The sequence below is a fragment of the Cornus florida genome, unplaced genomic scaffold (assembly GCF_030987335.1).
Source record: "Cornus florida cultivar Cherokee Brave unplaced genomic scaffold, ASM3098733v1 CherokeeBrave_3.0.0_Hap2_Chr11, whole genome shotgun sequence".
Lineage (NCBI taxonomy): Eukaryota > Viridiplantae > Streptophyta > Magnoliopsida > Cornales > Cornaceae > Cornus > Cornus florida.
This window is the reverse complement of record NW_026775581.1, coordinates 33,464,821-33,476,383: the sequence shown is the minus strand read 5'-3', so window position 1 is coordinate 33,476,383 and position 11,563 is coordinate 33,464,821. Positions and strand designations below refer to the sequence as shown.

Here is an 11,563-nt window from a genome sequence, read left to right as displayed (position 1 = left end):
AGAGCCCCTAGAGCAGAGGGATTAGTCTAAGCATTGTGCATTCTATTCTGACTTTGGCCATTAGACTAATGAATGCAGGAACTTAAGGAGATAGGTAGAGATGCTGATAGCCAAAGGGGAGTTCACAAGTTATATTCAATGCCCGGCGGTAGAACAGAACCGACCGATGGAGTAAGTGAAGAGGAATCAGAAGTCGAACTCCCACAATACGCAACCAGTTTGAATAATCAATGCAATTCATGGTCGGCCTGAACTTACTGAGGAGTCAAATGAACTGCTTCAAACACGCCTTCGCCAGGCACGGATGAAAAGGAGGATAGGCAGTGTAAACACTCTGCACCAGCAGAGTGCATCAACACAGATCAAGTTTGACAGAACTGACCTATTACGCGTTCAAATTCCTCACGAGGATCCGTTAGTCGTCAGTTTGACAGTAGCAGAATGCCTGGTACGACGAGTCCTGATTGATCCTGGGAGCAGTGCGAATGTTATGTCGAGGGATACGTTCGATCGGCTTGAAATAAAACCCGAGAGGCTCAAGCCCACTGCAAATCCCTTGCTAGGGTTCGAGGGAAAATGGGTTGAACCCATCGGTATGGTCGAAGTTGCAGTACAGGCTGCAAAAATGGTTCTAATAGAGAGCTTTGTGGTAGTTGAGATCCACCCGTCTTATAACCTTCTGATGGGCAGAGGGTGGATTCATAGAGTTCAGGGTGTTCCCTCAACTCTGCACCAGGTAATGAGGTGCTTAGGGCCTAACGGAAATAAGGTAATTGACATTCATGGGGACCAGGTTGCAGCTAAAGAGTGTTATTCTGTGACGATGAAATCTGCTGGGAAAGGAAAAACAGCTATTCGCTCGGCAAGCTCGAAATAGCAATTACAGGAACCTCCACCCACACAGAATGGGGAGGAGGAGCCTATGGACTTAACTGAAGAGCCTCTTACTGATGTGCAGATCCACCATGACAGGCCAAAGCGAACAACTAGAGTGGGAATAAGACTTGCCGAGGACGAAAAATGGGAGCTAATTGATTTTTTGTCTCGGAATGCTGATGTGTTCGCATGGAGTCACTTAGACATGCCTGGAATCAGTCCTTCTGTATCCTGTCATTCCCTTAATGTTAATTTGACCATAAAACCTGTAAGGCAGAAGCAGAGAAGGTTTGCTCCAGAACACAATCAGATTATAGCCGAAGAGGTTAATAGGTTACTTGATGCAACGTTCATTAGGGAAGTATAGTACCCAGATTGGCTCTCAAATGTTGTCATTGTGCCAAAGAAAAATGGCAAATGGCGAGTGTGTATTGACTTCACCAATTTAAACAAAACCTGTTCGAAGAATAACTTCCCACTCCCAAAGATTGACCAAATGGTAGATGCTACCATGGGGTACGAGCGTTTAACCTTCCTAGATGCTTATTCAGGCTACAATCAAATCCCCATGAACCCCGCTGATGAAGAGAAAACTTTTTTCGTTACCGAACAAGGGACTTACTGCTACAGAGTCATGCCGTTCGGACTAAAGAATGCAGGAGCAACCTATCAGAGGCTGATCAGCAAGATTTTTAAAGATCAGATGGGAAAAACTATGGAGGCTTACATTGCTGACATGGTGGTAAAGAGTAAGAAGAAAGTTGATCATTTGAAACATCTCCAAGACGTGTTCGATGTGCTAAGAAGATATGGAATAAGCCTTAATCCAAACAAGTATTCATTCGGCGTGAGTTCTGGCCAATTCCTAGGACATGTAGTTAACCACATAGGAATAGAGGCTAGCCCAGCTCGGGCAGAAGCTCTGATCACAAATGTGGAACCGAAGACAATCAAAGAAGTGCAAGCTCTCATGGGTCGAATAGCTGCGCTAAGTCGGTTTATCTCAAAGCTGTTAGATCGTTATAAGCCATTCTTTGACACAATACAGAGCCATGGGAGACAGGTCTGGGGGGATGAATAGCGACAAGCACTGACTCAATTAAAAGAGTATATGCAAAATCCACCAGTCTTGTCTGCTCCTGATCCAGGAGAGAAGTTATTTTTGTATCTTGGGGTATCTAGCATTGCAACAAGTGCCGTGTTGATTCGTTGCAAAGAAGGAGTGCAGTACCCAGTTTTTTATGTTAGTAAAACGATGACCGAAGCTGAACGAAGATATTCAAAAGTTGAACGGGTAATACTTTCGCTCGTTAATGCCAAGATATTGCTGCGGCATTATTTCGAGTCCCATCCTATAGTCGTTCTGACAACTTTCCCAATCAGAGTGCTCATGCACAAGCCGGACCTCTCGGGAAGAATGACAAAATGGGCCATAGAGTTAAGCTCATTTAACATAACGTATGAGCCTAGAACAGCTATCAAAGGGCAAGTGGTGGCTGATTTTTTGCTGGAGTGCGATTCAGAAGATGCAAAAGAAGACCTTAGCAGATGTCTATGGAAGCTCTACGTAGATGGCTCCTCCAACCAGATGGGGGCAAGTATTGGGATCAAATTACAAACGCCAAAGCGCACATCTTTGAGCCAAGCGCTCAGACTTGAATTTCGAGCCACTAATAATGAAACAGAATACGAGGTGTTGCTCAATGGACTAAAGTTGGCCAAAGAGCTCAGGGTCAGCAACTTAACCGCTTTTAGCGACTCACAGTTGATTGTCCGTCAGGTGAATGGTGAGTACGAAACCAAGGACAAAATGATGGAAGCATATCGTTCTGCCGTGCTGCGTGCAACCAAAGGCTTTGAGAAAATTGAATTCATCCGGTTATTAAGAGAGCATAACGACGAGGCCGATCGGTTAGCATGCAGTGCTTCGAGTTCTGGGGAGACATTGGCAAGGGTGATTCCAATAGGTATACTGAGCCAGCCATCTATCTTCGAAGAGCCTATAGGCTCCGATCCTTGGCAAGTAAATCTCATACCGTATGAATCAAGTTGGATTGATCCGATCATAACCTACATTCGAGATGGTTCTTTGCCCGAGCAACGGGAAGAGGCTAGGAAGGTCAAATTGAATGCTGCAAAGTATGCCATAGTGCATAACCAGTTGTACAGAAGATCTTTTTCTGGACCATACTTGAAATGTGTCACCCCCGCAGAGGCTCGGCAGATACTGCGAGCTATTCATAAAGGTGTATGTGGAAATCATTCCGGGGGAAGATCTTTAGCGCACAAAGCAATGATACAGGGGTACTTCTGGCCGAACATGTCAAGAGATGCAGAAGAGTTCACTAGAAGGTGTGACAAATGCCAAAGATACGGACCATTGATCCACCAACCACCTGAGGAGTTGCACGTAATGGCCACACCATGGCTTTTCGCACAATAGGGGATGGATGTGGTTGGTCCTCTGCCAACTGCAAGAGCTCAAAACAAATATATGATGCTGGCTACATATTACTTTACTAAGTGGGTGGAAGCAGAGCCGTACTCGAGCGTGACTCAGACTCATGTGAGACGGTTCATTTGGAGTAATATTATTTGCCGTTTTGGTGTTCCGAGGTCAATCGTCATGGATAATGGGACCAACCTTGACAGCAAGCAAGTAAGAGAGTTGTTGGAGGAATATAGAATTAATCAAAACCTGGCGGCAATAAGTCACCCCCAGGCCAATGGACAAGCAGAAATCACGAATAGAACAATCTTTGCTTGCATCAAGAAGAAGCTTGAAGATCAGAAAGGAAAATGGTTAGATGAACTACTGAACATCTTATGGGCTTATAGAACGACCCCAAGGCGACTAACCGGAGAAAGCCCATTCGCCATGGCGTATGGTACCGAGGCAGTTATACCGGTCAAACACTTGGTTCCGACTGTCCGAAGCTTGGCATGGAGCCGAGAGCATAACGATAGTATGTTGAGGTTTAACCTCGATATGTTGGAGGAAAAGAGAGATACAGCGGCAGTAAGGCTCGCATCCTACCAACAGACACTTATGAATAGCCATAACAAAAAGGTAAAGCACAGAGACTTTACACCAGGTGATCTGGTCCTGAAGAAGAAGGTAAGAATGGTTAAGAAAATGGTGGCACCTTGGGAAGGCCCATATAGAGTTGCAGAAGTCTTAGGAAATGGAGGTTACACCTTAGAAACCATGGTTGGAAGGCTGGTCAACAAGCCATGGAATGCTACATCTCTGAAAATGTATTATCAATTGGAAAATCAAGTTCCAATTTTATCATGGTTCATTTCCAAATTGTGTACGCATAAATGTACGAAATTTTGAAATCTATAAAGAGCTATCTTCCTATGAAAAAATTGAATGTTTGAAAATCTGAAAAGTTAGTGGCAGCTAGCACTATGAGCCGAATGCCAAAAACTTGCCAAAAATAAAGAGTGACAATGGCAAGTGGCATTCAAGCCGAGCGCCAACCACACTGAAAAGTTAGTGGCAGCTGGCACTATGAGCCGAATGCCAAAAACTTGCCAAAAATAAAGAGTGACAGTGGCAAGTGGCATTCTAGCCGAGCGCCAACCACTTTGAAAAGTTAGTGGCAGTTGGCACTATGAGCCGAACGCCAAAAACTTGCCAAAAATAAAGAGTGATAGTTGTAAGTGGCATTCTAGCTGAGCGCTAACCACTTTGAAAAGTTAGTGGCAGCTGGCACTATGAGCCGAACGCTAAAAACTTGCCAAAAAAAAATAGTGATAGTGGCAAGTGGCATTCTAGCCGAGTGCCAACCACTCTGGAAAGTTAGTGGCAGCTGGTACTATGAGCCGAACGCCAAAAAACTTGCCAAAAATAAAGAGTGATAGTGGCAAGTGGCATTCTAGTCGAGCGCCAACCACTCTGGAAAGTTAGTGGCAGCAGGCACTATGAGCCGAATACCAAAAACTTGCCAAAAATAAAGAGTGATAGTGGCAAGTGGCATTCCAGCCGAGCGCCAACCACTCTGGAAAGTTAGTGGCAGCTGGCACTATGAGCCGAACGCCAAAAACTTGCCGAAACTGAATATGAAATTAATTGTTGTTACTGACGAGCAGGTGTAATCAATGAGAAAATAAAAAAAATTTGGAACAAGGTTCAGCCAAAAATTTGCCATCTCATTTATAATAGAAATTTTTGAGGTTACAGCCTATGAAGTCTATAGATGACATGAATACAAAAAAAAAAAAAAAAAAAAAAAAAAGGCAACAGGAAAGCCCTAACTGGCTGCCTTTGTTCGATCAACCTCCTGGTTGAGCTGACTTGTCTCTTCGCCACCATTGGTCACCCCATCTTCACGAGGAGGAGAGTCAAGCTGAATAACAGAGTTGATCTGCTGAGTCTCAACCTCGACGGTGGTTGCAGAAGGCACATCCATGGGCTGATCAGTGGTGGGAGTAGGAGTGACCCTGGAAGAAGCAATCTCCTGACACTCATCAAAAATATGCTCAGCAGGAGTGAATCCGGATCAACATAGGTTCCCGGAGGATCAATGTCCAACTCCTTGTCAACCTCATCCGGAGTAGAACTGGTCTGGCCTTCAGTAGGAACGTGTCGGTGTAACCCTCTCGGAACCCCTGTGCATACCTAAGGGCACCTACCCTGGAAAAGCGTGCATGAAGAGCCATCATATCGCTATACACTTTGCCAATAATGTTAAGTAGGGCGTCACGCTCTTCCAAGGCCCTCCTCTCGAAAGCCATTTAAGCGGTCTGCTCATCATTAAGCAAGCACTAAAGTTCACCCTTCTTAGTCTTAAGTGAGTCACGCTCAGTGTGCCAAACACTTTTCTCGATTTGCAGAGCGTCCTTCTCATCTTGGAGAGTGTCTGCCTCTTTTTTCAGAGCGTCTCTCTCTTTCTCAACCTTATCAAGCTGAACCACCAGCTCGGTATTTTTGGCGCTGATGATTTCATTTTCCTTCTTGGCCGCATCAAGGCCGTCAGAAAACTTAAGAGCCTTGGCATTCCCCAACTCCACTTGCTTCTGCATGGCCATCATACCGAATAAGGTTTGCAGAGATATGCATGAATACTGGTTAAATCAAGTGCATGGTCAGAAGGGATCAAGGGAAGAGACTATGAAAATATTTGGTGATTAAAGGGGAAAACAGATACCTCCATGGCAGATAAGGGGAAGCGGCTGAACACTTCCTTTTGAGACAAGCCTCTGGCCACTTCAATGTCCTTGGGAGTCCACATATTCTTGTAGTATGCCATGGCAGTAGGACCATCCCTGAACATTGTCTCGTTCGGTTTCACGCTTGTCCCATCCGCTCGGACGAACCGAGGACTCCATGGTGCCATTACAGAGGTAGAAGCATTGGCTGCGACAGACCCAGAGGGTGGAGGGGGCTTGATTGGTGGAGACACGAGCACATTCGGCCCAGAGGTGCAAACCCTTCTGCTTGGAGGGACACCATCTGGATCAAATTCACCCTCAGGCAGAGGCCTCTTCCCTCTCTTTTTTTCATGAGCAGCAACAGTGGCAGCGCTCGGAGGCTTGCTGACTATGGAAGTTGTGCTCGGATTGGTAGGCAGAACGTTGATGGCTGGGTTTGCAGTTACCACGGTTGGATTGATAGGAGGGGAAGTACCAGAGATAGTGGCAGAAGAAGATGCCGAGGCAGGAGAAGAGGTAGCAGTAGAAGCATCAATGGTCCTTGGGGGGTCCTTCTTCCTACCAAAGGATGGGATCCTGAGCTGACTCATTGCGTTGTCGAGGACTGAAAGAGCAGAAAGGTTATCTGAAGTAAGGAGGTCTGAGCAGGAAGGGATGTTGTTCAAAACGTACTTCTTCAGGTCATTAACCCTGTCCCTGCAAACACCATAACTCAAGTCATTACAAGGAATACCCAGGGAATGGCAGAAGAAAGTGCAAAAGCGAGGAATACAAGTTTCACAGGGACAATAGTTCTTATGAGTTTTGTATTTCTTATACGAAGAAACAGAGCACACGCCAAAGGCGCTCGAGATTGGACAATCCTTTGTAGCCGTGGAAGACCAGGCCCCCTTAACCCCTATTATGTTCTTTCTCCGACCCTTCTCAGACTTGATTGTGTCCTTACATATGGACTTCTTGTCAAACGGGTAGAAGTGGTAGAATGGTTCCTCAGTTCGGATTCTGCTAACCTTGTAACAAAAGAGAAGATCTATGAGATCAAGATCCAGACCTCTGTCATGGGTCAGAAGCAATATAACGGATATGATTCTAAGGAAATTTGGATTTACCTGCTAAGGGGAAATCCTTAATCTATTAAAAACGTAGTTGAAGAAGGGGTGCAGAGGGAACCTAATGACGTTAAGATGAAGATGGGAAAATAGAACTTCGCCGGGAAAGAGACCCGTTCCAGTTCTAACGTCTACATCCTTGGGGCATACTCTAATTTGAACATCACTAGGGAGATTAAGTTTTATGTGAAGGATATCTAAGTCGATTGTCATGATGAAAGTGAACAAGAACTTTGGGAAAGTAAAACAAATCCCCAGAAAGAAGAAATAGAAGGGAAACTAACCTCGAAGACTGGAAACTTCAAAGAACACTGTGAGATCGTTGGAAAAGGAGCTTTCACAAGAGTTCGCCAGAAGAGATTTGATTTGATTCGAAAGGGACAAGTAAGGATTCGTCTAACAGCAAGGCAAGATGGAGACAGTAAAGAGGAATGTGGGGGCATCCTTGAGGCTTATAAAGATAAAGTGGGCCCGAAGGCCGAAGCATCAGGAAAACGATGGGTTTTTTGAATCTCAAGGCATCATTTCTAGGTCCAACCACCTTTTTCCCAAGAGATCTTCTTGAGCCATCAAAGTCATAATTTGCAGCCACTAATAATTACCCCCTAATTTATTAGGGAGTAATTATGAGGGCAGTTGAAGATACCGAAGGTAGAGTGGGCCAGGTCTGACCCAAGATAAGAGCATCGGGTTGGGCAGCAAGTTCAAGCCCAAGCTCGAAGACTAATACCACAGGCCCAACACCGGAGATCTACCGGATTGAGTCAAGCCCGAAAGGAAGAAGGCCCGAAGGCTGAGAGTCCAACATAAGAAGTTAGTTATAACACTTGTAATTACCTATAAATAGGCATAGAAGATATAGAAAAATTGTAGAAAGAGATATTAGAGAAATGAGGAGAGATATTTTCTTGCATTTACAGTCACCGACATACTGCCTTGGATAAGGCCATTAAACTGCTCCCTTAGTTCTCATCTCTTGGTAACTGGAAAATACTTCTCATAAAATAGCTCCTTGAACATATCCCAGCTCATCTCTTCAACTTTTTGCTGATTTGTGACCGACTTCCACCAAAGCTTAGTATCTTTTGAAAACTTGTAAGTGGCTAGGATGATTTTCATATGATCATCCGTCATATCTATAGAAGTTAAATGGGTTTTTACTTGATTCATGTAGTCGTCTGCTACCATTGGATCTGCACCACCCTCAAACATCACTGGCATCAACTTAGAAAACCTTGAAATTAACTTGAGACGTTTTTATGCTGGCGTCTCCTTTACCTGAACTACCGACTATGGTACCGGTTGCGAAAGAGTAACAATTGTAACCCTTAAGGCACTCTATAACAAACGGTTCAGTGCTAGCTTAGCTGAGCTTTCACCCTCTTCAACGGGTGCTTCAACATTGTCCCTTCGTGTGGAGAGACCTCTGAGGGGAATCAAGTCCCTAAGAAGTGTATCCTCTTCAACCTGCTCCACGGGATTGGAGCTAGAACTCTCATCAATATCTCATCTTGTCGGCCTAGAGCCAACACCCCTTGGTTCCTTTCGCAGTGGCATCATGCTATAAAACAAGGAAACAATTCAATAACATAACACTAAGGTCTAATCGAGGGTGACTCAACACAACGGTGCTACACAAACACTTAGAATGCGTGATCATGTAATGAACACATTAACATAAACACATAAGCACGTAGGCAAATAAACAATTAAGCATGCTTTTTCAAATAGTAAAATACGTAGCAAATAATCACACAACAATACAAATGACTTCCCATGTAATCCTATGTAGGCCATTACCCGTCATCCAAATCACCTCCATATGATCCCATAGTTTCAAATATACATCAAGTGTTGTCAAGAGATTATAGTTACATTACAAAATAATTACATTCATAGTTTTACAGCTTTACAAAAGAATGGGTTACGATACAAAAGAAAGCAAAATAAGGAAACTCTATCCTCGTTCAAGCTTGTGATGGGTCGGTGTTCACTATTTCCTTTCCGAATCCTAAAAATTGTTAAATGTAATGGGGGAGGAAATTGCTCAGTAGGTGGTGCCTAAGACACACCTCTTGTCTCATGAATCCAAACAAAGAATAGAGATGTAGAAAATGGGATCATGCTTTACCGGGAAATACAACATCAATAGCAAGTCCAAATGAGCAATATGGTGCTATAAAATGCAATACCGTGCTATGTCGCTCCCCATTTTCAAAATCATCCATCACTTCACAAATTGTTAATATAACCCATCCGTTGGTGACTCCGCAGCGACGTGAGAAGAGGATTGGCTACTGTCCCTAACCTTTGGTACCTCCGCGGCATCATTTGGGGCTCAGATAGCTCAACCACGCTAGGGTGATTCCCCTAGTCCCCTCTAGGTTACATTAACACCACGGCCCTTTTGTGACTCCGCGGTGACCGGGTTTTTCATAAAATCACTTTAATCAAAACTTTGCCCTAAAAATCCCTTTTTCATTTACTTCAAATCATTTTGCTTTTTTTCCATACCCAATGCTATAAATGCATGTCACATACTTTGATATTACTATGAAAATAAAAGAATTTCTACTACACAATTTAACATGCTTCCACATAGCAATTTCGCAGGATAATAAACATCGAACGCATGGAAATTAGGCATGCTTTTCATACAAATCAATTAATACACATACTTATATACTTTATACACAACAATTACATTATTTTAGAGACAATCAACTCAAATTAAGCATGCTTGGCAACAAATACTGAAGAAAAATTCACTAAGGAACCAGAAATTGGGAATTAGAAACCCCTCCCTCAAGATATGCAAAAACCCCCAATTTTGTACCCTAGATTTCGAAATTTTAAAGTGTACCAAACAAGAATTTGCTCCGATCAATTCGTAGATCTCGCTGTGATCTTTAATTTGCCGCAAACGACATCAAAAAACTCTAAATGGTGAGGAAGATATCAAGACTTGAAATTTTGTTTGAAAAGAGAAAGAAAATGAATCAAGAAAGGGGAGAGAGTGAAGGCTCATGGGAGGAAGAGAAAAAAAATGAGGCCAAGAATGTGGCCTCATGACCACTTAAAGTGGTGGTGGGTCCCCCTCAAAAAACTAATTTCTTTTTTTTTTTATTTTCATTTCCTTTTTGCACCACATAGTTATATATATATACAACTACATAAAACCCACATAAAACACATTAAAAAAATGCATGTGATGCAAATAGATCCAACCAACACCCCAACATACGACAATTCATGTAGCGGGTCCCACACGGGACCGTCCGGCCTGAAAAACGAAAAAATGCAAAAAATGACAAACCTTGCATTTCAAAGAGTCCTAAACTCAATGAAACATCTCAACCAACTCCCAGACACAACCGGCACACCTGACAGTGTCTGGTACACAAACAAAAATAGACGAAAATGCCCTTGCAACAACAAAAATTTCTGAAAAAATGAAAAATGGCGAAAAATAGAAACATCACATACCTGTTTCTCGTCGGTGGTTGAATAGTCAAAGGGTCTGGGAATATATCCCTAAACAATATGAGAAATGCAGAAAGGTGGAAGAAGGGAGAGAAAACCAGTCCAGTGAGAGGATTGAAGCAATTGTAGGGAAAATGCTGCCGTCAGTTCCTTAGCTCTTTGCCTTTTTGTCACTGTCCTCTTTTATAGCCTTGGGTCACTTAGGTGATATATTGCTGGGCTCCAGATCGATAATAGATCAGGGTTCATACCTATTTTGGGTCATATTGCCCTAAACCCTATATTTCTGGAACTGTTTCCTGGTGTATGTCATAGGCAACAAGTTGAAATGTGTTAAAGAGTGGCCAAGTTTGAATTTGTAAAGTGCCACTACTACATCTAACTACTAATATAGCTAGGGTGAGTAAGGATCATCCCAAGGGATTGGGGGCAATGTTAATATGGAAATAAGGTCGGATTAGTAGGTCGAGTGATCAAAAAAGGGGGGTTTAATTAGTTAATTAAACTACAATGTAAATAAATTCAATGTAAAGCAATTAAAGTAAGTAAAAAGTAGAGAACAAGAGAGAGTGATCTTGGGATTTAGAGGTCACCACTAAACACCACCTTTCTAGATACTTAATATGTAATGAATGAGGGGAAATATATGTTGCAACACCAATATGTGTGATTGATTGAATCAATAAGCATGAATGACTAATTAAGCATACATTATCTAGACAACCTAATGAATAGCACAATATGTCAAACTAAGCCATTATTCCTTTCTTTAAGCTCACAATCAAACACTTTAACAAGCTAAAGAATTATACTACTTACATTTATAAGCATGGAACATCAAACAACAAGCATGGATTGTCCTCTTATCTAAGAAAATAAGGCAACTACACTACAATTAAACTAAGGATATGCAAATTAAACTAATTAAACTAAGG

General features: G+C 42.8%; 1 protein-coding gene across 1 annotated transcript; it reads left to right on the top strand.

Annotated features, from left to right (window-relative positions):
- The first annotated feature begins 1,987 nt into the window (after positions 1 to 1,987).
- Positions 1,988 to 4,987, top strand: LOC132280937 (uncharacterized). The gene is made up of 2 exons (XM_059782687.1): positions 1,988 to 3,228; positions 4,975 to 4,987. The coding sequence occupies exons 1-2, from the start codon at positions 1,988 to 1,990 to the stop codon at positions 4,985 to 4,987; spliced, it is 1,254 nt and encodes a 417-aa protein (XP_059638670.1).
- The last annotated feature ends 6,576 nt before the right edge of the window (positions 4,988 to 11,563 follow it).

Bases quoted from the DNA above. Each gene is read 5' to 3' on its own strand.
- LOC132280937 (XM_059782687.1), top strand. From the start codon at position 1,988: ATGCAAAATCCACCAGTCTTGTCTGCTCCTGATCCAGGAGAGAAGTTA.